Below are 11328 nucleotides of genomic sequence, written 5' to 3' on the forward strand. Positions count from 1 at the left end.
TCCCTTTTTCCTCGATCACATAGTATTAATTAAACCAAAACCAAATTGACCAAATATACAAATATTAAAAATTAAATTTATTATTATACAAAATAAAATTATGTAGATTTAATAGACAACATTTGTTGACTTCCAAAATTGATAAAAGTTAAATTTCTCTAATTTTATTGGAGTAACTAATTTATTTGATATTGGTATTGGGAGGTGACGCGTCCTACCGTGTTTCCTTAAACAAGTTTGATCCTTCTACGAAGTAAGCACGGCACATCACCACCGTCCACTGTAGCTTATATGTATGTATATTTACTCTCAAAGAGCCGCAATTTTTAATGCCTGAATCTGATTCAGTGGGCATTTCAATAAAAGCTAACTCAGTGGGACTTCCCATTAACACAAATCAGTAACTTCTTTTGTTTTGCGATATAATGATGAAGCCAACATCACCTGTAGAACATGTCTCCAACAGCGGTAGTAGTTCCAAGTACAAGGGTGTAAGAAAAAGGAAATGGGGGAAATGGGTATCGGAGATCCGATTACCCAACAGCCGTGAACGTATTTGGTTAGGGTCTTATGACTCGGCGGAGAAAGCAGCCAAGGCGTTTGATGTGGCTCTTTATTGTTTACGTGGACCTGAAGCTAACTTTAATTTCCCTAAAAACCCACCGGAGATCGTGGGAGGAAGGTCACTTACCCCGCCGGAAATTCGAGCGGTGGCTGCTAGGTTGGCTAACCAGGTCGACGACCAAGACGGAGCTGATAATAATAATGACAATAATGATTCGAGTAATGACAATTACGTCAGGAAAGAACAGTGTACGTCGTCTTCGTCGGGAGCGGGCCCGTTACAGGCGGAGGAGAATCATGAAATGGGGTGGTTGCCGTTTTTGAGCATGGATACTGATAATCAGTGGATGTCCGATTCTAGGTTATACTCCCCGGTGAGTCGTATCTTGTCGTATGGTGGTGATCAACTGTTTCCTCCTTCACCGCCGATAAGTCCGCCGCCTATTGACGACAACGCTGATGAATATCAATACTGCGGCGACGGTTTTTCACCATCATCGTCATTGTGGGACTTTTAAGTTAATCTTGATACTCCGAGTCAATAAAAAATTACTTAAAACACCTTTTTTTTAATAAAATAACGAGTACGTGCTGATTTCTTAAAGTAAAATAGAATTATGGCCCCAAATTTTAATTATTAAACGAAATAGACTCGTTTTTTTGTAAATGTGGCAAAAACGTATTTTGAGAAAAACGCTTTGTTCATTCTTCCAGATTTATCTACGTGTCTTTAAAACGGAATTCGTCTTTTATTTTTTATTTCTTTCAAAGCACTCGTAGTTTTTTCGTTTTATCGATTTTGTTCGAATCCATTTTTTCCTTTGAAAAAAAGGGAAGAAGTATTTTCTTCGATCCCCTGATTTTGGTTAGCCCCTCTTCTTTTGAAAAATAATTTTTATTTCTATGTTTTTTTCTTCTTCACTTTCCCTCACTTCTTCCATTTCAAAAATTCCTTTCAGTTTCTTAGCTAGAACGGGTGACGGTATTTTGCCTAAATAATAAACATAGGTAATAAATAATAGAGCACTAAAGATTCAAGCCACAAAATTTCTAAATTATGATACAATATACTCATTAGATCGAATATGTACATTAGACCTATTTAAATTATTTTGTTGTATCCAGACTAATACCAACCCAACCCATTTCATCAATTAAATATGACTAATTAACCAACCAACCAACCAACAAAACTACTTGTTACAAATAACATATTGTTGTTGCACTGAAACGTATAAATGTTGATTAATCTGACCAACATTGAACTTGGTAAAATGAAATGATTGAATAATTGAATAATGAGATTATTTAGGAATACACATTGAATGCTAAGATTACGCATTGAATTTATGGTAGGATGTCTATGATAAAAAAAGTCTTTGTGATTGTTCCAAAAGAAATGAAACAAAAGATACGGTAGAGCTAGAACAATTATTGTATGAGGTTTACCCAAAGCTAAATGCAGAGGTACATAGTAGATTGACATGAACATCATGAGTTGTCCTGCGATAAACCCAGTTGTTGCTGATACCTTCTTCTCAATTCATTCTTCTATAACTCGAGCTCGTAGAAGGAAGATATAAGAGAGACTTATGGATAATGTGGTCAGAAATCCATAATAGAGTCCGACCATAACGACTGAATTGATTATCGTCATGCATAAGGATATTAGATTCCCTGATATAAAAGACTTTAAAATCATCATTAACCTCCCTTTTTTCATTTGTATTTCTAGATTATTATAGGATGATTTTTGAACTTTCCATATATATATATACAGAAATATAGAAAGATAGAGCCACTTTGAGGTTCCTTATGAAATGAGGTGCACATTTGGTTTTTTTTATTTCATGTTGTTTTAATTTTTTTGTTAATTTTTTTAATTATTGTTTTTAATTAATAAACATGTTATTTTCAATTTATCTTTTTAATTAATATTTTTATTTATATAAATAAAATAATAAAAATATATTTGACACTGAGTCAATTTGTTAACATACCACTGAGCCATTTTTTATTAACATAAGGACACTGAGCCCTTATTGCAGCCCGCGCCATCGAATCAGTGGCTTTATTTTTGGTACCAACAAATAAGAATTGTTTTCCCTTACTTGCTGCATCAAAAACTAAATCACAAGCTTCTGATAAAAAAACGAGTTGTTCTAATCAGATTTGTAATATGAATACCCTTACGTTTTGCAGAGATATATGGCGCCATTCTAGGATTCCATTTCCTAGTACCATGACCAAAATGAACTCCTGCTTCCAACATCTCTTCCATGATGTAATACCCCGAAAATTTTTTACAGTAAGGTATTATCTTTGATATAGTAAGGAAATAAAGTGACAAAAAGGAGAATTTTGAGTTATGACAACATTGGGAAGTATATTATGACATATTAATTAAAGAAAGGATTAAATTGCAAAAGTGAGAAAATTTTTGTTATCCAAGAGTAAATACTCAAAATTTGAGGGGTTAAAGTGTAAATTTGAAAAATTTGAAGGACCAAAGTATAAATATTTTAAGGGTGGAATAATCTAGAAACTAAGGAAAATGGATGAATTGGGACCAAATTGAATAGATGAAGAATTATGAGGGACTAAATTGTAATTTTACTAAATTAAGTGATGACTCAAGGATGAAATTTTAAAAGATCTAAAGGCCAAAATGGTCAATTAGAAGAAAGAGAAATCTAGAAAATAATGATGATGTTGGAGATATTTTAGATTAAATAAATAAATATTAGTTTATTAATATTTTAATTTGATTTTTAAATGACATTTTATCATTTTATTATTATTTTATTTAGTACATATATATGGAAGAAAAGATGAAGAATCATCTTCCTTTCCCATGCATTTCACGTTAGAAGAGAAGAGAAGAAAAAAAGTTTTGCTTTCTTTACAAATTGGTCCTTCCACCAAAAATTTACCATTTTCACCTAGAAATCAAAAGAATTTCCATAGCTACCAAGAGAGAAAAATGTTAAGGAGACTATGGGGAGCTAGAATATCAAGTTAGATTCAAGAAATAGAAGCTGGAGGAGAGAGAAAATCAAGTTAAAGATTGAAATCAATAGCACAAGGTAAGAACATCAAGATTTCAATATACTTTTGAGTTTGATATTATTGAAAAAGTAGGAAACTAATGTTAATGTAGAGTTTCATTATATAAGGTTCTATATTCTTGTTATGTTAGTAAAGGGAAATAAGAGAAAGTGATGGAAAGTATTGAAGAGAAAGGAAAGGAAGGTGTTATAAATTTAGTTATCAACATTTTATACTAAAACAATTTTGGACAGCAGCAGTAGGTTAACTTTGAAAAATCACCATAAATCGTGGAAATTGAATTATAGGATTAAAAAAATATGGAATTAAATATTATTGAGTCTAGTTTCTGATAGAAGAAACAGTGTAAGTAATGAAATTGTAAATCATGAGATATAATGAATTTTGTGAGACAAGGTCAGATTGAATTCGGGTTCCCCTATTCTGACTTGGAAAAATCATTAAAAATTGTATAAAAATAATTATGGGTTATAATTTATATATTTAAAATACCTAATAAGTCTATTTTCAATAGAAATAAACAGGGACATCATCTGAATTCTATAAGAATAGATAATTAATTTTTAGTGAAGAGGGGTCGGAACTGTCGAACAGTGAAACAGGGGAAGTTTAAAGAATAAATTGTACTTATTGGATGAACCAAAAATTTTGAAAATTTTATGGTAAAAATATATTTGAGTCTAGTTTCAGGAAAAATTAACGGATATTAATTTTGAGCTCTGTAGCTCGAGATATAAATAAATTAGTGACTCTGACTCAGACAAATAGCTTGAATTTACATACAAGAAAATAGTGATAGTATGAATAATGTTGTTTAAATGTGTTATACACATTAAAGATGTGGAATGGAGAGGGGGAGTAGGAAAATTGGGAAATGTACGAATGATTTGTGTATAATTGGTCATATGTTTGATTATAATTGATGAACGATGAAATAAAAATGATGCTTATATTTATGCATTATTGGTCATGGTCTAAGCTCATGTGTGAAAATAAAGTTTCATAGTATATGTGTATGGTATATTCAGTATATGATTTGGCATGAAGTAATGTCATGAGTGGTTTATGAATTAACACATGTTGGTAAGTGTGATACATGAATAAATGTTGTGCTCATCCATGCTTATAATGTTTATGCTATATGTGTATTTGGCTAACATATTTGGTGTACATGTTTAGGGTTTGGCCAAGTAGTGGTTGGATTATGCCATGTTAAATTTATAAGTTATGCATTGAAATGGTAAGTGCCTAATTGGAAATATATTTGTGATCATGAAAAGGGTGGTAAGGTTTAAATTATGTAATCTCTAGTGAAACGGTTTATCATGCGGTTAGTTCCAAAAAGAGTTATGTTTAAATACACTAGCTTGCGACTATGGTTGAATGATATGTTTATATCTTATGTGATGTGCATAGGAAACGTGTGTGGAAAGATAATGAAATACTAAGTTCATATGGCTGAAATTTAATGATTAAATGTTAATTTCATTAATGATATAGTGTATGATGTATATATTTGTTGATGAATTGAGAATAAAATAACAATACGAAAACCGAATAAATGATTAAATTGAGCGGAACGTCGGATTTGAGTACTTCTGATCAGTGACAAGTGATAAGTGGTAGCTTTAGCTACATTTATCTGATTAGTGACAAGTGACAAGTGACAAGTGATAAGTGGTAGCTTTAGCTACACTTATCTGATCAGTGACAAGTGACAAATGTGATCCGTGTAAGACCATGGCAGGGCTATGGCTTCAAAAAGTGTTAAGTGATCATACGCAAGACCATAGTTATACTGTGGCAAAGTGGAAGTGAAGTACTCAATTTTCCGTAGCCGTTCCCTAATTTGATTAAGGATGGTAAGTGAAAAATTGGCCCAAAAGAATTATAATAAATGGATAAGTGGTAGTGAATTTATACCAGGATGATGAGTTGAATTGATGTTGTTATATAAGCTAAAGTGATATTTTTATTGCAAAAATTGAGAATTTCATACATGTGTTAATGAATGGTATAATCAATAAACATTGAGTTAAATGATAAATACATATTACAGCATGTTTGGTTGGGTGTATTGGCTATGCCAATACACCCCTAATCAGTGGGCCCCACTTAAGCCCCCTTTAGTCCATTGTTTGGTTCATGGTAATGCTATTACGGGTGTAATACGTTACTTACTTAATCGGTGAAATCCACCGATTTGTAATACATCCCTTTTGCTCAGTTTAGGTCCTGATTCAATTTTCTTCCCTGTTTTAGCCTCCCGATTGACGCTTCTGTCTTACCCAAAGTCTTCTGTTTCTTCCTTCTACCTTTCTTCTCCACTCTCCTCGCCGTTTCTCCTTCTCCCTGTTATATGTTTTTTTTGTATTATTATTTTCTCAATAGATCTGCGCAGCAGCACCCACCATTTTCATTTCAAATTGCCCATCTAACCGGTTTTTTTTCTTCATCTAACCAACCCTAGCAGCGTTGTTTCGTAGGACGACCCTTGGTTTTGCCACTATTTACGGCGTTAACCCATTGGAAGAAACTCCACAAATGATTTTGCTCAGGTATTATTTTAGTATAGAATATAAGTTCGATTTATTTATGCATCCTTCTTGTTCCTTTTTTCTTTCTTATTAAGAGCTTTTTAATTTTATTGCCTTTACTCAATCAATGTACCTGTATGCAGTTGACTAGATAACGTATTGACAAAATTTGCCTGTAATCTTCCCCTTTTTGTTCTTTATGTGCTTATAGGAGTGTCTTTGGAAGATGACGGCTGCTGCTCAAATATCTCGATGTGTTGCTTTTACTTCGCGATTGAAACTTGAAGAACAACATCAATATTCGGAACTCAAAAAAGTAGCATTAAGCCTTGCTAATGCCGTCATGTACTTTTGGCATTCAGCAGAGGTGCTTCTAAATAGGAAAGATGCAAGTCTTGGCCCAAAGAAAAGTGGCCATGATTTAGTGCACTTACCAGCCAATGAAGTTCCTAAGAACATGACTGCAAAACTTGATATGGTACTGATTATAGTGTTGACTTCAATTGGTCTTTAATTTTAATCAGTTTGTGCATGTCTTTCTTGTGATGATAGTAATGATTATAATTTTTCACATTTAATTTTCTGTAAAGCTTTGTGCTAGTTTCTTTTAAAATCTTCAGTTTCAATAATTGGTTTTTATGATCATTCATATCAGTTGTATGCTTATAAGTTATATTCTTCAATACATGGAATCTCTTGATAGGAAGGTAATTTCACTTGAATTTGGGAGGAAGTGACTTATTTTAAATATGGGGGTTGTGGGTTTTAGTCTTCTTTTAATTGTAACCTTTATGAACCTTCATTGTGATTTCTAGTAAATACGATCTCCATGGTTTTTTAAGTGTATTGGCTTGCTGAGGTTGGTGGACTATTTGATGATTGAGTTCACAGGCTCTGGATGATAAGTTAAATTCAAATTCAAATGCGTAAAGGCCTTTGAATTCCGGAACTGCAATCCAAGTATATACTTAAATATTTGGAATTGGGTTATATGTCTCAGTTGGTTATCCTGTAAAAATTGCCAAATAGTTCCGTCATATTCATGTTCTATATTGTATCAGATCCTTGAAATATTGTACTTTCTTTCTCATCTTTTGGTGCAACACGTTATGGAGCAGGATATGAATGAGGACCAGCAGCACTTTGGAAATAACAGTAAACTTGCTATTCAGGCATATGCTCTTAGATTTTTGAAATATAGCAGCTCCTCTGTTTCCTCACCTCAAGCTGAAGCTCCAGCAACTCCTGACATGATATCTGACTCGGGCATTATGGACATTTCTTGGGATGAAAACCTAACTGAAGTATGGCTTAATTTTTCTTAGCTTTTCATGTTTATTTACTCATTATAGTTGCCTTTCAAATATTGCTTTTTGATTTCTCTTTTCATCGGTTGTAAATGTTTAAATCTGCACACTCAGTTCTGCTGTTCTTATCTTGTGGAAATGTTTTCTTATTTTTACATTCTTTGCTCTTACTTTTTTATGTACTTCATGTTTAGGAAAGCCTCTTCTATCCAGTACCTTTAGGTGCCATGGAAACCTACCGAAGATCTATTGAATCTTATTTGATACAGACTGAGGTAAATATAGGTCCTTTTAATGAGTTTATACATGTCCTTTGTTTTGTTTCCCCTATATATACTTAAGGGCACGTACTTCTTGACTGAACTGATGTTGTTCATCTGGAAATACATCAAAGTTATCATGGAACTATACATCTATGCTAATTTACCAGAGAGCAGCTGTTGGAACTTCTGATCTATCTTGCTTACTAACACTCTTCTTTCTTCATTTCTTTTTTTGTTTTTTTTAACCCCTAGAAAACTGGCAGTAGTAAGCAAGAGGAGGTTGAAATTTCTGTTTATGATGCTGGGGCTGGTAATAATTTGTATTTTCCCTTTCTTTGTCATTCAATGGTCTTCTGTTCTTACTTCTTCTTTAAATTCAGAGTTTGGATATGATGACTTTGTGTGTGATGAGGAAGAACGAGAAACAAGTACTTACTATTTTCCTGGAGCCTTTGAAGATAGCAAATCATCGAAATTAAACCAGAAAAAGTGGAAGAAAATAAAATCATATCTTGCAATACCTTATGAAATGGGTGCTTATTTTCCACATAGACACTGTGCCCAACAGTCGATGTTGATAAGGAAAAGGCCTGCTAGCAGTCTAAATGTCAATCCAATTCCAATGAAATGTGTGCGTACTGGTTCCAGGCAGAGGGTTTTAAGTCCATTTAGCAGTGCACCTGCTGCTGGGAGTTTACAAGGTCCAACAAAAACAGATGCTTCTAGTGGGGATACTAATCCTTTTCAGGATGATCAGAATACTTTGAATGAAGGATTCCAGATCCAGAAAAGCATGGAGGTTGTAATAGGTATTACGCGCGTATTACAATACCGACCTAATCCCCAAATTCTCTGCTTTTCTATTCCCTTCCCAAATCGAGGATTACCCATTACGTCCGGCTTCCCTTTCCAAGTCTCTGTTTTACCCTCCCTCCCTACCCGACCCTCTCCTTTTTCTGTCCTCATCATTTCTTCTCGTCTGCCTTTACCGATTCTCTCTCTCTCGATTATTTTTTCCCTTTCATTTGTTGCAGCACGTTTGAAAGCCACTGCTTCATTTTTTCTCTCGGTCTCGGCGTGAGGTATGAATCTTTGTGTTCATTTTTTCAGGTCTGGTTCCTTTCGGTTTCTTGGTGTTAATTCCTTTTTCTTTTTATTTGGTGTTCAAATCCATCACTGCCAAGTGGCTTCTGAGATTCAAAATCCAACTATTCTGGGTTTATTTTGTGTTTGCCACATGAACTTTGATTTTAATCGAGAATTTCTCTGTGTATGTTTGTAGTGGAAATATACAGTAGAGGGTGTATTTATACATGAATAAATCCCTAATTTTTTTTCTATTTACAACATGATAATATTAATGAGCTCATTAAGATAGTCGAAATGCTAGAAGAGCTCATCAAGATAGCATCATTAAGCTGGTTATAGTTGGAGTAATGAAGCAGGGATTTTATCTTGCTGGAAAATAAGTATTGACAATACCTAATAGTATAAACATGGTTACAATTGTGTGCACCTGTGGGATTAAGGTTAAATTGAGTGTTTCTTGAGAAGAAGGAATGAACCCAACCCCATAATACATTGTAGCTGTGTGTTTTTTTTCTTCCTTTTTATGTGAAACTGAGTGGGATACTTAGTATTGCAGGTGATAATGGAAGCAGGAATGTGCTGGATGCTTTTTTCTTAAGGAAGGCTGTAGCCGAAGCATTGAATGAGAGAATCGAGTCCACAATTGGGGAATTTTTGAGTGTTGTTGGAAGGTTGCAGGCTGAGCAACAAAAGCAAGTGCAGGATTTCCAGGTAACCAGATTTTGTTCTTGAATCTAATCCTTGATAAATTCATGATTCATGTCATGGCCCTTTCTTTTTTTTTGGGGGGGGGGGAGGGGGGTTGTCCACTTTTGCTGGGTTTATTTCATAGCTCTTGGAATAGCTTATTTGGTAATGCACAAACGCCACCAGTGGAGAGTTTTATGAATTTGAAATTTGGCTTTATTACACTTCTGTTCTGCTTGGCCATTACGTGTGTTTCTGAATCCTAATGTTATGGTGCCCAAAGTGATTGGTTCTATTGCTTACAAACCAAACCTTACTGGAAAAATAACAATAATTTGAAGGTATTTAAATGGGAGGAGCTAAAGGTTTTCTTTTCTTTTCTTGACATCTGTTCTTGGGAGCCTTACGAAATTGCAGTCATCATTTGTTTTAAATGCCTTCTTTTGATGCTGGTATTATTTTTGCTTCATTTACAATAGGAAGAGTTAATGTAAGAGACCCCTTTTCTTTCTTTTGAGGAAAATTATGGCGTTCAGGTTTTCAAATATACTGTATCAATGGCATTTCCAGTAACCAACCCTCTCCCTTAACCTCATCATGAACTGCATGGCCATAGCTTCACACCAACTTAAATTCTAGCAAGTTGTATTATCTGAATTCCACTTCTAGTTAGTTATTGGAGGCTCAAGCTAGAATTCAACTTTACTTCTACTACAGCATTTTTGAAACTGACCTGTGTCGGTTTACATAGGGATGTACCATTATTTTCTGAGTAAATGCAATAACAAATTGGCCATCAGGATCTTTTCTTCTTTTGTTGGAATTGAAATCGTTCATCTGCAAATTTGCTGCATTTTACTACTCCATTTTGATGATTTATTAAAATATGACATCCCCTTTAATTCATGCACACAGGAAAAGGTATTGGAAAGAGCAAAAAGAGCCAAAGAGCAAGCGGCACGCGAGGCATTGGAGGCACAAAGGCTGATTCCAAAGTCTACTTCCCTAAGTACATCTATGGGCACAAAGGCTGATACCAATTCTTGTATTAAAAAGGAAATTCATGGACAAAATGTTGTTATAAAAAGGAGCAATATATAATTTGGTACTTGTGTTTTTTCTTTTTTTAATCTATTATTTGTATTTGATAAATATTTTGATACTTAAAGATAATGGTGTACCAATTCTTCGTTATAATTTAAAAAGGACATCAAACTTTAGTACCAATTCTTGTATTAATATCAATTATGATAAAAATATAACGGTTTTGATACTTTCAAAGATCTCGTTCAAATTTAATCATTATTAAAATAAATTGTGCTAACTTTAAGCTGAAATAAAAATTTTATTTATGTTATTTAAGGTATATTAAAATATAATTAAAATCATTATTTATTATTTAATATTTTTAATTGAAATATAATTAAAATCATTTTGATTATATAATATTAATATAAAACTATACATTTAAATTGAAAATATAAATAAAACATGGCATAACAATTAAAATTTTTTTCTTACCATTAAATATCAATGTTCAAACTTTTTGATGTTGTAAAACTTTTGAACATATGGATTATGATGTACAATTTCATTTTCATCTAACTTTTTCTTAGTATAAGTTAATTATGTTTATGCAGAATATAATTTTCAAGTTATATATTTAATAATTATTATGTTAATTTATATTTTACAGTATCATATATTATGATTTCAGTAAATTAATATAAGAATATTAATTATTAAGAATTTTATTAAATTATATATTTTAATTAAAATATATTTAATAATAATTATGTTAATTTATATTTT

At 32.8% G+C, this 11328-nt stretch overlaps 2 protein-coding genes, 1 long non-coding RNA gene and 1 pseudogene across 3 annotated transcripts; 3 read left to right on the forward strand and 1 right to left on the reverse strand.

Annotated features, from left to right (window-relative positions):
• Positions 1-266: 266 nt before the first annotated feature.
• LOC107932858 (ethylene-responsive transcription factor ERF017) lies at positions 267-1285 on the forward strand. The gene has a single exon (XM_016864974.2). It carries the CDS (start codon positions 426-428, stop codon positions 1080-1082), a length of 657 nt encoding a protein of 218 aa, XP_016720463.1. The 5' UTR covers positions 267-425; the 3' UTR covers positions 1083-1285.
• A 144-nt stretch (positions 1286-1429) lies between these two features.
• Positions 1430-2269, reverse strand: LOC121220008 (uncharacterized mitochondrial protein AtMg00370-like; annotated as a pseudogene).
• A 3575-nt stretch (positions 2270-5844) lies between these two features.
• On the forward strand, positions 5845-8821 carry LOC107932839 (chromatin modification-related protein EAF1 A-like). The gene is made up of 6 exons (XM_041100090.1): positions 5845-6191; positions 6382-6648; positions 7289-7474; positions 7672-7752; positions 7993-8050; positions 8121-8821. The coding sequence occupies exons 2-6, from the start codon at positions 6397-6399 to the stop codon at positions 8819-8821; spliced, it is 1278 nt and encodes a 425-aa protein (XP_040956024.1). The 5' UTR covers positions 5845-6191; positions 6382-6396.
• A 412-nt stretch (positions 8822-9233) lies between these two features.
• On the forward strand, positions 9234-10624 carry LOC107903795 (uncharacterized). Its single transcript, XR_001685962.2, has 2 exons — positions 9234-9540; positions 10432-10624. It is a non-coding gene; the product is annotated as an uncharacterized lncRNA (long non-coding RNA).
• The last annotated feature ends 704 nt before the right edge of the window (positions 10625-11328 follow it).

This window comes from Gossypium hirsutum, chromosome D08 (genome assembly GCF_007990345.1).
Source record: "Gossypium hirsutum isolate 1008001.06 chromosome D08, Gossypium_hirsutum_v2.1, whole genome shotgun sequence".
NCBI classification, from domain to species: Eukaryota; Viridiplantae; Streptophyta; class Magnoliopsida; order Malvales; family Malvaceae; genus Gossypium; species Gossypium hirsutum.